Source organism: Leuresthes tenuis, unplaced genomic scaffold (assembly GCF_036924035.1).
Source record: "Leuresthes tenuis unplaced genomic scaffold, fLeuTen1.0.hap1 SCAF_7, whole genome shotgun sequence".
NCBI lineage: Eukaryota > Metazoa > Chordata > Actinopteri > Atheriniformes > Atherinopsidae > Leuresthes > Leuresthes tenuis.
In genome coordinates, this window is record NW_027325361.1 from 19,111,745 (window position 1) to 19,125,727 (window position 13,983).

The window sequence follows — 13,983 nt, forward strand, 5'->3', positions numbered from 1 at the left end:
TTTTACTAGTGGATGAAAAACGGCTCATGTCGGGTTTAATGGCTGCAGCTACTGGAAAAGCCACAGCTTCTTGAGTTAAACGGTGGTAACCTTGAGTTAAACGGTGGTAACCTTGAGTTAAACGTCACCCTTTTTTCAGACGTGTTGCTGCCATAAAATTCAAGAAGCAAACATTTTCCAGGGAACACTGAAATATCTCAATTTCCAGATTTGACACGGTTTCTGTTCAGCCACCGTGAATAAAACACTGGTTCATGAGACGCTGGAATAACTGCATTTTTTTCTCTAACTTTTTCTTGGTGGTCATATTTGCGAGCCATAAACATGAAGAAACGCCTTGAAAATGCTCTGCCGCAGCCAATAGAAAAATAATGGAGAGCTCCTGCTTTTCCTCACTAAAAAGGCTTTATCGCCTGGGATACACAGCCGCTCGACAGCTCAGAGACCTTGACTGTCTGCAAAACAAGACTGCTACTGTGAGAAATGCAAAGGGAGTCACAGAGTTTTGGAAGGAATCTGTTTTTCTGTCAGCACGAAGGATACCGCGGAACCTGAACGGATAACCTGCCGCGATGACTGATACTGTCGCAACCAGCTCTTATCGTCCTTTTTCATTTCATCCAAATGCTACTTCATTTCTCAAGCTTCCACAGTTCCTTCCAGACCAACATGAATGGTCTTATCATTATTTTTTTGGGCCTGGCATGTGACATGGTTACATGTTAAAGACGAACGAGAGCCCACAGAAGAGAAATATGGCCACTGGTTATGAATTCGGTGTCTTAATTTGTAACAGAGTTGAAAAGGAAAGAGCTTATTCATCAAAAGGAATTTGATGCTCAGCTGCGAGTTTTAAAGTTTTGGGGTTTTTTTTTTTTCCAGCTTTGTCGTCCAGTTGCTGACGGCATCATCTTCAAGTAGAATATCATCGCTTTGTTTTCTGGAAAATATTTCAATAGACCGTTAAACTGGGGCATCTCTACCTGTGAGCTATTCCCTGTGTTTTTATTAATGCAACATGGGTTTGATCTTCCTCAGGGTCCTCACTCTGCCTTGTGTTTTTCACGCACAATGTTACTGAAACCTGCGCCTTTCCCCACATTTAGCCTAAACAATGCACACATTTGCTCTACAGCTATAAAGGATTTAAAAAACTCCACCCATCTTCCCTCCTGGAGCATTGTTTGTTTGAGACTTCAAAGCTCCCTCCGCAGCTGCTGGGGGGCTCAGTGGGTGTTCAAATCAACAAAGCTGCCCTTCGCACTTTCCCTTTCTTTTCGGCAGACCTCCCAGAGTCAGAGTCTCACGAAGGACACATTATTCTCCTATTTTGGCGACCTGCCCCTCCGCTAGTGAGAAGGGAAGGTGGGAGGACGGAACTCCCATCCACGTACAAAACAAGCGACTGAGAAAGGTCGGCTCACACAGGCGCTTCAGGCAGACGGTGAAGCATGTTGGCTGTGCTGGTGATATTCTCGAGCATGGCCCAGCATGGGCAGCAGCTGAGCCCACCTCTCACTCCCGCAGCATCAGGTCAGACGGTGTCCGTTGATTCGTGCAATTTCATGCAGCATCTTTGCATAGTCTGTTGGTTTTCATTTAGTTTTGAGCAGAAAAAAACAACCTAAATTGACTGTTGTGTTGTGACTTCTTTTTCCAATTCAGAGCACGCCTTCCCATCAGCAAACACAGCTTCCTCAGTGCCTCATAACGCGCCCTGCTTTGTGGATGACATAGTTGCTGCGCTGCGAGAAGCAGTGGGGAACGATGGTGACCTCACAGGCAGCAGTCTGCCTCTGTTTGGAGTCTGCAGCGTATCAGATCATTCGTTACGCTCGTTGTTGTCGCGGCTCGCTGAAGCACTCAGACGGAACAGGAGAGCAGGTCTGGAAGTCTTGCATCCAGCTGCAGGTAGTAGTTCTTTCTGGCTGCCGCGTCATTTTTGCTGAAATCTTTGGGGTTTTGTTTTCACGCATTCGCATCCTGTTTTCTGCGTCAGTGCTGGTGTCGGAGGACGACGAGCGTGGAGCCATCGTGGTGACCTTTGACCTCCCTCAGTCCCCTTTGCTCAAGCGAAACCCGGTGCTGCTCTTCACGTTTGAAAGTCCCCTCACAGGCGGTGATCTCGATGTTGCTTTTACTGGTCAGACTCTGCAGCCGCACACACAGGTAATGAAAGGCCAGAGGGGAACACAGCACGGACTACGCTGTTAAATCTGTTGGGAGAATTTGAGAATTGCTTTTTTTGACATTTCATTACTTAAGGAAAACGAAAACGTTTTCAAAGAGAAAATCTATGCCATCAAACTTGTAGATTTCAGTACTGTCACCTGCTATCCACAAGTTTCCCTGTTGTCTGTTCCAGTCTGTGTGCCTTTCACAAGGAACGCAGCACATGCTACTAACAGGAAAATCATCAGAGGGCAGTAATGAGCAGAAATGGACCATTTCTATTGAGGCTAAATCCCCCAATATGAGTAAGATATGATTTTCATTTGCTTTCATGGTCATGTGTCATGTGTCATGTGCACCCTGATCACGCTTCTTCTCACTGCAGGGCAAAACCTAAAAGACGTCCTTATTGGTGGAAAATCAGGAAGTAACATCTCCATAGCACCACTTCTGCTTTTCTCAGGGGAAACTGGAACTGAAACAAGGTTGCTTTAGCTCTCACATCCCTCCTTTGAAAATAAGTCTTGTCACAGTGGTGCTCAGTGACATGCCTCACCCTCTGTTCCAGACATGCGCAGAGTTCTTCACAGACCTCCTTCATCTGTGAGCTGAGGCGGTTCCTGGATAACGTCCTGCCTCAGTTCCACACCAAGCCCCCTCTGCTCCCACTGGATTCCTTACAGTCCCTGCCTCCCCTGGCACTCGGCTTATCCTCCAGCGAGACAATGCTGGCAGGTATCATCAACTCCTCTGCCCCTACTATCTTCTCCTTCACTAACTGGGGCTCCAAGTCTCCGGTGCAACACGGACAGTTGGCCCTGTCTCCTGCACTGTTAGAGGAGCTCGGGCAGAGGCTGGAGCAGAGTGAGATGCAGATACTGGAGTTTATAAGTGAGGAAAACATGGATCACAGAGCCACAGAGAGGCTAGGGAGGCTCAAAGAACTCAGTGCTTTTCAAGGGAAGGAAACAGCAGCAGGTGATGTGAAGAGATAACCGTTTCGTAATGCATGAACCGCTGTAGATTTGTATCTGAACTTTCTTTAACAGACATAAGAATCACTTTTCAACTCGCGCTCCTGTTTTCTCTTCTGCTTTGAACAGGCGAGAGTCAGTACTGTGCATTTCTCCTGCTGAAGGCCCTGCAGACGGTGGCCCATGCATATAACATGCAGAGAAAGCTGCGGGCCCCCAGAGCTGGCCCTGACACTCCATCGGGGAGTCACATATGTGGCTTGAGGAGCCTCACTGTGTCCTTTGAAAAGATTCTTTTGGGTCCACAGTTGGCAAACATCAACAACTGCCAAGGCTCGTGTGCTTTCCCACTAACCAATGGCAACAACCACGCCTCCCTGCTCAACTCCCACGTTGAGAAGGGCAATGCAAACGAGCGGGCCCCCTGCTGTGTGCCTGTGGCCTACGACCCCCTGGAGGTCGTGGATTGGAACCCGGAAGGGTCTTTTCTCTCCATCAAGCCAGATATGATAGTGAAGGAGTGTGGATGTCGCTAAAGCTGTTTGCCCCTTGGAGACGACTTTTAATATTTCACTTGTCTGCTGTAACCCTCACTGACTCTCACATGTTATAGTGGGAAAAAAAGGGTCACTTAATGTTTACTTTATGGTCACATATTTGTTGTGTGCAGTATTTATGCAGTACGGTTATGGTACATGCAAAGGTGCTTTCACTTCATACGACTTCTTACACTACAGTGTTATCATCTTCCTGTGTTCTGAAATATGTTATGGGATTATAATCAATAAATAGCTCATGTACAATATATGTTTTAAGACCACACTATGTAAGATGATTATTTCTAATGGCAACGTCAGATGATTAACAGTGAGTTTATTTGTTACTTTTCCAAATGATGTGTACTAAGATATGTAAATGTGACAAAGGCATCTCAATATGGCCTCTTAAGTACGATTAATTAAATGATGGTCCAAAATTTTTATTGATTGAATGTAACATTCTGAATCTTTATACGATTAAATGCAAAGTATACATAATAAGGCCTGTGTTCTTCATACAGGAATCTGCCGTTTGAACAGCTGATGACGCTCCTTCCGTGTGTATTTCCTGTGTTACTCTTTAGCTTTTGGTTTCAGGATCGCTTTGTGGACGATCGGCTTTTTTCTTCTTCTTATTGCTCCAAGTTCTTCGGTTTCCCACCACCACATGAAAGTGTCCCACAAGGAAATCTGGAGGCAGAAAACATGCAACCACGTGCTGTCTAATTCACACAGTAGGGGCCACAGAAATACACACTGTGAACTAAGAAAGATAAAGAGGATATATAGCAAAAAAAAAGAAAGGACTTGCTCAATAAAACACAATAAGATAAATCATCCAAAAATAGGCCAAACAAAGAGCCTCGATATCTTCATATGTCTAATGAAATTGGTTGAAACTGACTCAAGTTTTTAAGTATAAAAGTCTAATTACAACCTGTATGTATGAAAAGCTGGGCCGCTGTGTGAAATGTAAAAAAAAAACACATTGTAATGATTCACAAATCTCATAAAACGGAGTCTTATTCACAACAGAACATAGACGACTCATCAAATGTTGAAAGTAAGACATTTTTCTATTTCGTGAAAAATATCAGCTCATCTCAAAAAAGGTTGGGCTACGGGCAACAGAGAAGAACAGGAAAGTAACCGCTGTGAAAAAAACCAACGGCTTGACGAGTATGTTGCAGAGGGAGGCCAACACAGTGGTGAAAATGGCCCTGTTTCAACCTTTTTTTGACATGTCGCTGCCATCAAATTCAACAGTATGTTCAATGAAATAGTAAAATGTCTGACTTTCAACATGTGATCTCTTTTCTATGCTTCTATTGTGAAAGAAACAATGGTTTAGGATATTTGTCTGTTTTTATTCACAGTTTGCACAGCATCCCAACCTTTTGGAAGTGGAGTTGTATGTACTGTTGTTTAAACCAGCAAACTACAGACCAAACTAACTATGAATACACTCTAGATTCCATTATGAATATTATAAACTCTAAGCCAAAAGTGGATTTTTTTTTCTTCTTGTGTCCATATTTTGGCAAGACTTTTCCAGAATTGTCTTAAGATTAAGATGAACTGTCTTGAAAAGACAGACCATACCTGAGGTAATGAACCGGCCTGCAGGCTTCCGTAGAAGGACCTGATACCTGTCTCCTCAACAAAATAATCCAGAGCATCTGGAAATCAAAATCAGATGAAAAATACATTTTTTTTACCCTAAATCAGCTGTGGTGCAGAAAATAATCAAATGACACAAAAAAAAGCAACGATGGAAGCAAAACGGCAGTAAATATTTCTGCAATAAGTCAGAACAAACTCCTTGACTCGATGAGAACATTTCACAGGCTTCCTCGCTGCTGAAAATGATGGCGAGCGCTCACCGTGCACTTCATGTACTCCTGAGCTCACCAGTAGGATGACCACGGCCAGCACCAAGCAACGATTCATACTAAATCCTTTCCATGGATTTGGAACATCGCTCAAACGTTCAATGGACAGAATCCGGTCGTAGGACACTACAGAAAGACACAAACTAGTCAGATGCCAGTGCACACACTTATACGGTCGTTAGGGTGAAGGTTTAGTCTTACTTATGATGTTTGCAGTTGTTCCAGCTCCGGCTCCTAAATCCTGAGCTTTGACATGAAATCCAGGTCCAACCTGAAGCTGTGACATGAAGGAAGCGTTCACTTTTTGTCGTGTTTATCTTGCAAAGTGCAGGTGCATTCTCACGAGCCCAGTCCTTCCATGTCAGGGACCAACGAGGCAGATTTAAATAGACACATGCAGCTCTTTGACTAAGAAACTTGTAGCCAAGTTTCGTATCAGTCTTTGCAACATGAAATTGAGCTTACCTGATTTGCTCCCTCAGATTACTTTCCACAGATCTGGTAAGTACAATGTTTTTGCTGGTGATTCCTCCGCTGTGGACACCGCGGACAGAGTCCCCCACAGGCTGCAACATGTTCCCAAAGCTTCTTGATTGACAGGCACAGATGAACGGCATTGGGGGAAAAAAGGAAAGTGTGGTCTACTAATGCTGCAGATACTTCTTAGTAATTGGGAGTTTGCCTATATTCCAGGGATCAGAACAACAAGACAAACTGGAGGAGACGATGATGATAATAATAATGATAATTCCATTTTTTTAAATGATAACAGAAGGTAAACTGGATACCTATTGCATAGCTGACTGTGGTTGAGGAGCCTACGCTTTCCTCATGTTAAGAGTTGGAACATTTATGTGACCCAGAGTTGTGCAGTCATCTGGCACATCGCAGTGAACTGGTGAATGGAAGTAATGATTCCCTAAAGTGCTCTTTATGACCGAGATGCTGAATGTGTCATACAGTGGGAATGATTGATTGTCCATGCCAGAGAACATCTTGTTCCTCAGAAGTCTCCAGTTTCCAAACCGGTGATGCTTCCGACCCGGTGAACGAGTTTATTGTTTATGCTGGCATCTCGCAGCGCATTAAAAGATCTCAGCTTTTGCTTCTATCTTTCTTGCACGCATCATCAGTGTTGCTTGCCATACATGTAGTTTCCACACAACTACGAAATCCCAGCACATGGTGTTCATAGGCTCGGCCACTCTTGACTTCCTGAAATCACTTATTTCTTACAATCCAGGAGCAGCATCACTTAAAAATAATGCTATTATTAATATTAATTCACTGTTATTAATGCTTTGTTTGTGATTCAGTTGTGTGTAGTTTCAGTGTCATCTTGTTTTTGTTTGCTTAGCTCACCCTACCATGCGCTAAGTGTTGTTCCAAGACTGATTATCTCACTGCTTCACGCTGAAGTATGTCAGCCTTTGTCTTTTGTGACACAACAGGCATGATTCAGAATTGTACTGAAGTTCTGAGGTTTAAAATGTGTAGGAATAGAGACTGTGATGCTCTCGCTGTGTCACTAACCACAACTTTACTCACAGAGATCCGCCCCCCTGTAGGGATGTATTTCAGCTCTTGCCCACTTCCCCATAAATACCCTGAATGTTTTTTTTTTTTTTAAGTCTAGAGTGTAAATGGATGACCTTGATGTATGGATTACATGTTCAGAGGGAGATCGCAAGGTTCATGAAATGGGATAGTTTTTCTTCAGTCGAACAACAGTGTATTTTATATCATAATGTTCTTGCTAAATTTCTTCAGGAATAGCAAAACCACAGGTTTCACATGTTTTTAATTGCAGGTTGTTATTATGAAGGCACGCACACACACACACACACACACACACACACACACACACACACACACACACACACACATATATAACATATATATATACCAATGGGAACAGTATAGAAAACAATAAAATCCAAGGGTTCGGCGACTGCGTCATGTAATCGAAAAACGTCACTATGAGCAGGCCACTCCCCTGACAAATACTGCAGCTCTCAGCTTTAAGTCTGGCAACGGGAGACGAGGAGAGGACAGAGAGAGCAGCTGGTGCGGACGCTGGCCGGATGGTTAAATCTAACCTACAGACGATTTTGAATAGTCATTGTTTTGTTAGAGAAAAAGAGAGAAACTTAACCGAGATGCCTGTTATTGAGCAGTCCAGTAATAAACCTGAAAGTGACAGGTATGTCGTTGTCGGCTGTTATAAGTGAACTTGATGCATAAAGTTTAAAATCCGCGGCCCGACAAATGTGTACAGTGTATTTCCTGGAATGGCTGATACAATTTCTGTGTCTTGTTTACATAACCGCAATATTTAACCTGTTAACGTTTGTAGAAACACGATGTCAGCCACTCTTTTGTGTCTTACTAGCTCGCTTTGGGAATGTGCACACATGCACGTATATCACTGTGTCGAAATTGCAAACCTTTGATGTACATTGTTCCAGCAAATAGACCAGTCAGTTAGCGCTGCTGTTGATATTCATATTCTTGTCGCTAGGCTAATGCTAACCCTTAGGCCAGTAGACGCAATAGAAATGCGTTCGCTAAATGCTGAGGTCCTAGTAGCTGATTTTAGGCGTTAACTTACTAATAATTGATAAATACATACATAAGATACAGAATACAAAGGCTTTGTGTAAAAAGGTTGAACAACGGATTTTCCCTATTTATGGATTTTTCTAAATGTATTTGGTTTAATTTCATATTGATGTCAACTTTAGCTAACGGCTAGCACTGTAACGTTATGTCACTGATGTTGTCATATTATCGTCTTTGAAGTGAAAACGACTGGTCTTTTTCACTTGTCAATTGTGGTTAACATCCACTTACTATTTTGTTGTATTTCTTATTAGGTTTGCCGGCCTGTTGTGAGTATTTCGGTATCATAAGAAACCAATTTGATAGGTTTTCGTAAAGTTAGCTTGTTGCTAATAAACGTCGTTTACACGATGGCTGAATCGATCAATTGAGGCTTGTTTATTTTTTTTGTTTGTTTTAAGCTATTCATTGAGCCTTTTAGCTTCAGGTGCTAGCGAGCACGTCGAGTAACTCCTCTAAAGGCATTTTATAAGGCCGTTGGTTTGTAGCTGGCTAATCGGGCGATGTAGTTAATCATTGAAAGTAACCTTTGTCACATACGTCAGTCTGATTTGGTAAAATTTTACGGGATGAATTCGTCAGTAGGTGGATCATATTTCTATGATCCACCGTTTGCTAGTTCACATCTTGATTTAAGCGTTGAACGAGAGCTCCGTTTGGTTTTATGGCTTTAAATATACATGTTAATGCATTTGCGAGCTATTAGCTTAAGGGCGTTGTTACTCAGTCATGTCTTGACACGATTTGATCTGGGCGGTCTGTCCAGTCCTGTTGTGTTGTGAAGCTCCGAGAGGAAATTTCCACTGCACTGCGAAGGTGGTGGTTTTGGCAGCCCGGAGAGCAGTGATTACACATGCTATACAGACACTATTCCTTTTCAAACAGGTACACAGTAATGATTTGTTATTACAGGTTCATCCGTCGTCATCTTTGAGTATAAGTGAATTTATGTAGCATTCCAGCAATAAAGAAATTCTGGAAAATGTCTAAAGAGCTGTCATGCATCTAAGAGTAATAGAGGTACGAAGTGAACAAATGAGACAAATAAGATACTTGGTCATATTTATTTGATCATGTTTTCAAAACTACCATGACCATGACACCCCTTGTGTGGGGGAGGATTGGTTTACTGCTGCAGATTCTGTACTCCTGTGAGATGCAACGCCTTATGTCTTATGCTCCATAAAAAGCATCATATACACGGTACCGGTCAAGAGTGTGGACACAGCTACCCTTTTGCTTTTAGTGAGTGTCTGTGTCCTAACTTTTGACTGGTTCCATGCATAAATATTCCCAGAATAATACTTGCGCAACGGTGTTCCCCTGGAGATTACTGCTCCTTTGTGATATTCATACACTTCGAGGTTGCTCTTGCATAAGCAGGAGCTTGAAAGACTCATCGCTCATGTGACCAGAACAGCTATTTCTATCAAGAAAATCCGGGTGCTGCCTGTGCAAGCTGCGTACTGTATGAATGCGTTCAGGTGGCAGAGAAAGCACCGAGTGTTTATTTAAAAGATGGCACTCTGCCTTTTTTTTTTTTTTTTTTTGAGATTAGAAAAAGTAACTGATAGTTTGAACTCTCTCGCCTGGTTAGGTTAGTTATTATTAGTTATATATATTGCTTATTGACACAGTTAGTCATGAGAATGACACAGTTTCTCATTTTGTTTTCACATCTCTGCTCCACTTATGGCAGGGCAGTGGCATTTGCGCAAGAGAGCTTTTTGCATTTCAGCGGCGCTGTTAATGGGCTGCGCTGAGCTCAGAAAATAGTCTGGTTCCACAGTGTAAAACGTACGCAGCTGTGCAGACACCAGTACTTTGAATATGAATGGTGTTTGTCTGCGTATACAAAAAAAATAAAAAATCCCAGTGACATAACGTCAGACTACTTTTCCTTTTAATGTGCACACAAAAGATTTTCAGGCCTTGTTCGCAACTTCTTTTTCTGGTATTTGCACATAGTAAAAACGTGTAGCCATCCTGTCGAACAAGCCTTCCATTTCTTCTCTCTGAAAGACTTATCTTTGGTGTTGTTCTCCTCTCTGCTTCAAGCACAGACACGGATGACCTTATATCAGCGCATTACTGTCATGATCACGATTGGAGCCTGGTTCAAATTTAGCAGCAGCTAATTTGACCAAATAGATTTTGTTTTGTGCCACGTCATAAAGAGCAGCTAACAAGGATGTGAATCTGAATGATTAGAACATTCAGATCATTCTGTCCGTCGCTTGCAATGTAATTCTAAGGTACTTTCAGTTATTTTCAACATTGGAAAGTCACAATACCAATCCTCCCCATACAGCCCAATACAAAGGTCACCTTCGGCTGAAAACAAAATTTGCCTCCAGAGTTTGTTGATAGTTTTTGTCCGAAACCTCGAGATGCACCAAATTTAGAATTTTATTAAGTCATCTAGGACGTGGTTCTCTAACATAAAGCGTAAAAGGTTTCCTGCCAGATGTTCCACATGAGTCGACACCTATGGACGTCTGTACCGTAGAGCAGTTAATGATTGAACTGTGTTCCCCCATCCTTCTATTTTGTGTTTATAGATTCACTGAGCTCCAGTGAATGATTAATGGCCATAAATCACTTGATCGTGTAATGTATAATAAACCTGCTGTTTATATGGGGGGGTTTGGTTTGTCTCTGGTAGCAGAACCTCTGGCGAATACACCGCTTATGATGGCTCCATTTTTGTGTGCGTTTGATTCCCTCTCCAGTATCTCCAGTCCCAGGAGGTGCTCCCGCTGTTGCAGTAACCCGTGTCCGGGGCCTCTGTGGTGCTCCTGATGCCCCTCTCCCACCCCTGAAGATCCCAGGTGGGCGAGGGAATGACCAGCGGGATCGCAATCTTTCAGCTAAGCTCTTTTATTCTGTACGTTAAGCAACTTCAGTAAATCTACATGTTTTCCAGGTGTTTAACCCCTGCGTTTGATGTGTAATCTGCACGTATTGTTGTCATTTTTCCTCTCGTCTCCGTAGGATGCCCATTTGTTGGTTCTTGAGGAGCCGCCTCCTGCTAACAGCAGAGTGCGCTTCTTGCTCTTTGAGCCCCGCCGTTCTGAAAGCAAACATTGCGTCTGGAGGGCTGCGCTGAAAGGGGGCAACCTTTATGTAGAAATCCCTCCTGGAGCGTTGCCCGAGGGAAGCAAAGACAGGTCAGTGGAAGAAATCTTTTTGTCAGACTTAAAAGAAGACGTTTAGATACGTTTTATCTTATTAAATGATTTTGGTAAAGTCAAAACGGACCCTTCTGCTGCCTTAACATGTGCTTGATATGAGGTGTACTAAAATAAACATATTTTTTTTGGTACAGACGTACTTGGAGCTTTGTGATTAGTGATTTCCCGCTGAAATCATTAACAATGTTCTGACGAAACATTGCATATTTTTCGCTCCTTTCTCTTCAGTTTTGCACTTTTGCTGGAATTTGCGGAAGAGCAGCTGCAGGCCGATCACGTGTTCATCTGCTTTCACAAGAGCCGTGATGACAGAGGTGAGAGTCCTCTGACCTGGTTTTCATAAACATCTCATGGTTGTTGATGTGGACTTCACTCACGTTCGATGTATTCTAAAGGATAGATTCCCACTGGCAACACTAGCATTTGTACAGTTCGCTAAGTTACATGTTTTAGTTTTGAGTTGGAGTTGGAGCGCAGTGTTGCACATGGCCTCTCAACTCTACCACCAGCCTGGTTTAAGTGAAACCAGACAGGTTTTTTTTATTGCTGTCACTAACAAAATTAGGCTGTAAACTAACAAAAATACATAGGTTAGCCTGAGCCATGGTAATGTTCAAGGATTACTCCAAACGTTCTGTTTTTTGGTCAGACTGCAGAGTCAGAGTCTGCACAGATGTGTCAAATGGATAGACGGATGGGTGTATAAGTGGGTAGATAAACAAAAAGCTCACAGGTCAATATGAGCCAACTTATTTTGTTGCTACTCTGGCCACATTCTGTAGCAATACTTCCTTTATTCGCTGCATCTTCTTAAACCTCAGGTTTTGTTGGCTAATGTACTGGTGTCTGTATAGTTATGTAGTGTTATATACATCCCTATTTTAGCTGGTAAACGGGCTACATTGTTCAACTTATCTGTATTAATTGTTCAGGCTTGTAGTTTGGACTTTAATTTATTCTTTATTGAGGTTGACTTGATCAGATTCAGTGGCTTTTACTGCCAACCAGTGCTGACTGTACATGTTTAAATCTATTCAGTTGTATGATTATCTCACCGATGAGCATCTCTCACCAAGTTGACAGAGTTCAGCCAAACTCCAGTTCTGGATAAGCATTTATACCCGTTCTGTTCAAGCCACTTTTCTAATGCACTGTATACTTTGGTTTCTCATTCATACTGATATGACTGGAAGGTGCCAGTTACGGTACCGCTATCAAAGAAGTGTGTTTACAACACTGCAGTATATGAATTATTTCTGTGTGTTTTCATATGAAGTTGTCATATAGTGAGTGTAGACTAGCTCCAGGGACATTTTCAGATGTTTGAAGGGTAGAGATGGGTAGTTTGGGGCAAATCTTGGGCTGTATTGAGGTCATAAATTCATACTAACGAGCATCTCTTCCCGTCTTGTCTCTCCTCAGCATCCCTGCTGCGTACGTTCAGCTTCCTGGGCTTTGAGATTGTTAGACCGGGTCATCCCCTCGTCCCCTCCCGCCCTGACGCTTTCTTCATGGCTTACAGCATCGAGCGAGACTCTTCTGACGACGATTAAAATAACCTCGAGCCGTTACAAACGTTTGTTGTTCTTCTTTTGATCCTTGCCCATGCATCTTTAAAATTTTTGGAAATGAATATATTCTCATTCAGTGTGGTTGAGCTTTCCTGTCAGATGTTTTTCTCCTTCCACCTACCACGTGCTGTGTTTCAATGCGAGTTGCACCACGGTAAGATGTTAGAATACCAGGAATGTAAAGCAAGCACCCACATGATATCTGGGCAACTCCCCACTGTATTACTCTCTATGATGTGTTGACTTCTTGTTCACTTTCCCTGAATCTTGATAATCGCCGCAGTATATTTAAGCTAAAACTGAAATCCTACTCATGTAAGTAGATGTTTTCATAGTAATTATCAGTTGATTCTCCTGTTGATATCTTTTTTTTTTTTTTTTTTTTTTAATGTGGGCATGATTTTAATTTGTTATGATCCACTCAATAGAAATCTGCATGTTGTAACCGTACTAAATAAAAGTGGTCTCCTTAGTGAGTGACGTCTGTGCTCTTTTGAATCATAAACGCACTCAAAGCCTGAAGGTCTCGGTTAGCACTCTTGTTTGTAAAAGAGTGTACCCCTTCAGTCCCAAACATACGCACTTTGTACATGGAAGAGCGTTGTTCAAACACGGCTCTGGTTTCACAGGAGTTGTATGAAATAAGTTGGATGATTGTCCGTCCCTCCTCTACCCTGAAAGACTGAAAGGCCTACTGTTCTTAATTCAAATTGAAAATGTGAGCTGGCACTTCTCATGTGTCAGACACATTGAGGGGTGCAGAGTAAAACTAAGTTACTCAACGTGTATAAAAGAACCAAATCGTTAAAAGTAGGGCTGGGCACTTTAACGTGTTATTTTTGCGTTAACCAATGAATCGCCGACAATTATTTGTTTCCCATTAACGGAGTTTTTATTATTTATTATTTTTATTGTGAACGTCTGTTGCTCACTGGCTTTTATTTTGAAAAAGTCGTGAGCAAGCCTAGGAAACAGTCAGAAAAGAAAAGGATGGCGGATGAAGCGTGCAAAACAAACAT

At 42.4% G+C, this 13,983-nt stretch overlaps 3 protein-coding genes across 3 annotated transcripts in view; 2 read left to right on the forward strand and 1 right to left on the reverse strand.

Annotated features, from left to right (window-relative positions):
* edem3 (ER degradation enhancer, mannosidase alpha-like 3) overlaps positions 1–13,983 on the reverse strand; it is a 461,179-nt gene that overhangs the window by 321,123 nt on the left and 126,073 nt on the right. The gene's annotated exons all lie outside the window — the stretch shown is intronic.
* amh (anti-Mullerian hormone) lies at positions 203–4,173 on the forward strand. Its single transcript, XM_072389710.1, has 7 exons — positions 203–1,533; positions 1,666–1,911; positions 2,000–2,169; positions 2,366–2,477; positions 2,558–2,657; positions 2,741–3,150; positions 3,276–4,173. Exons 1-7 carry the CDS (start codon positions 1,452–1,454, stop codon positions 3,680–3,682), a joined length of 1,527 nt encoding a protein of 508 aa, XP_072245811.1. The 5' UTR covers positions 203–1,451; the 3' UTR covers positions 3,683–4,173.
* oaz1a (ornithine decarboxylase antizyme 1a) lies at positions 7,592–13,440 on the forward strand. The gene is given in 6 exon segments (XM_072389711.1): positions 7,592–7,780; positions 10,932–10,998; positions 11,000–11,086; positions 11,194–11,369; positions 11,622–11,707; positions 12,816–13,440. Coding segments are annotated over 6 exon segments (666 nt in total). The 5' UTR covers positions 7,592–7,661; the 3' UTR covers positions 12,947–13,440.

What these genes read in the sequence shown, in the direction of transcription:
- amh (XM_072389710.1), top strand. Translation starts at nt 1,452, where the DNA reads ATGTTGGCTGTGCTGGTGATATTCTCGAGCATGGCCCAGCATGGGCAG. An exon ending in CTCTGCAGCCGCACACACAG is followed by an intron (nt 2,170 to 2,365) that starts GTAATGAAAGGC and finishes TGTCTGTTCCAG; the next exon opens with TCTGTGTGCCTTTCACAAGG. An exon ending in GAAACTGGAACTGAAACAAG is followed by an intron (nt 2,658 to 2,740) that starts GTTGCTTTAGCT and finishes CCTCTGTTCCAG; the next exon opens with ACATGCGCAGAGTTCTTCAC.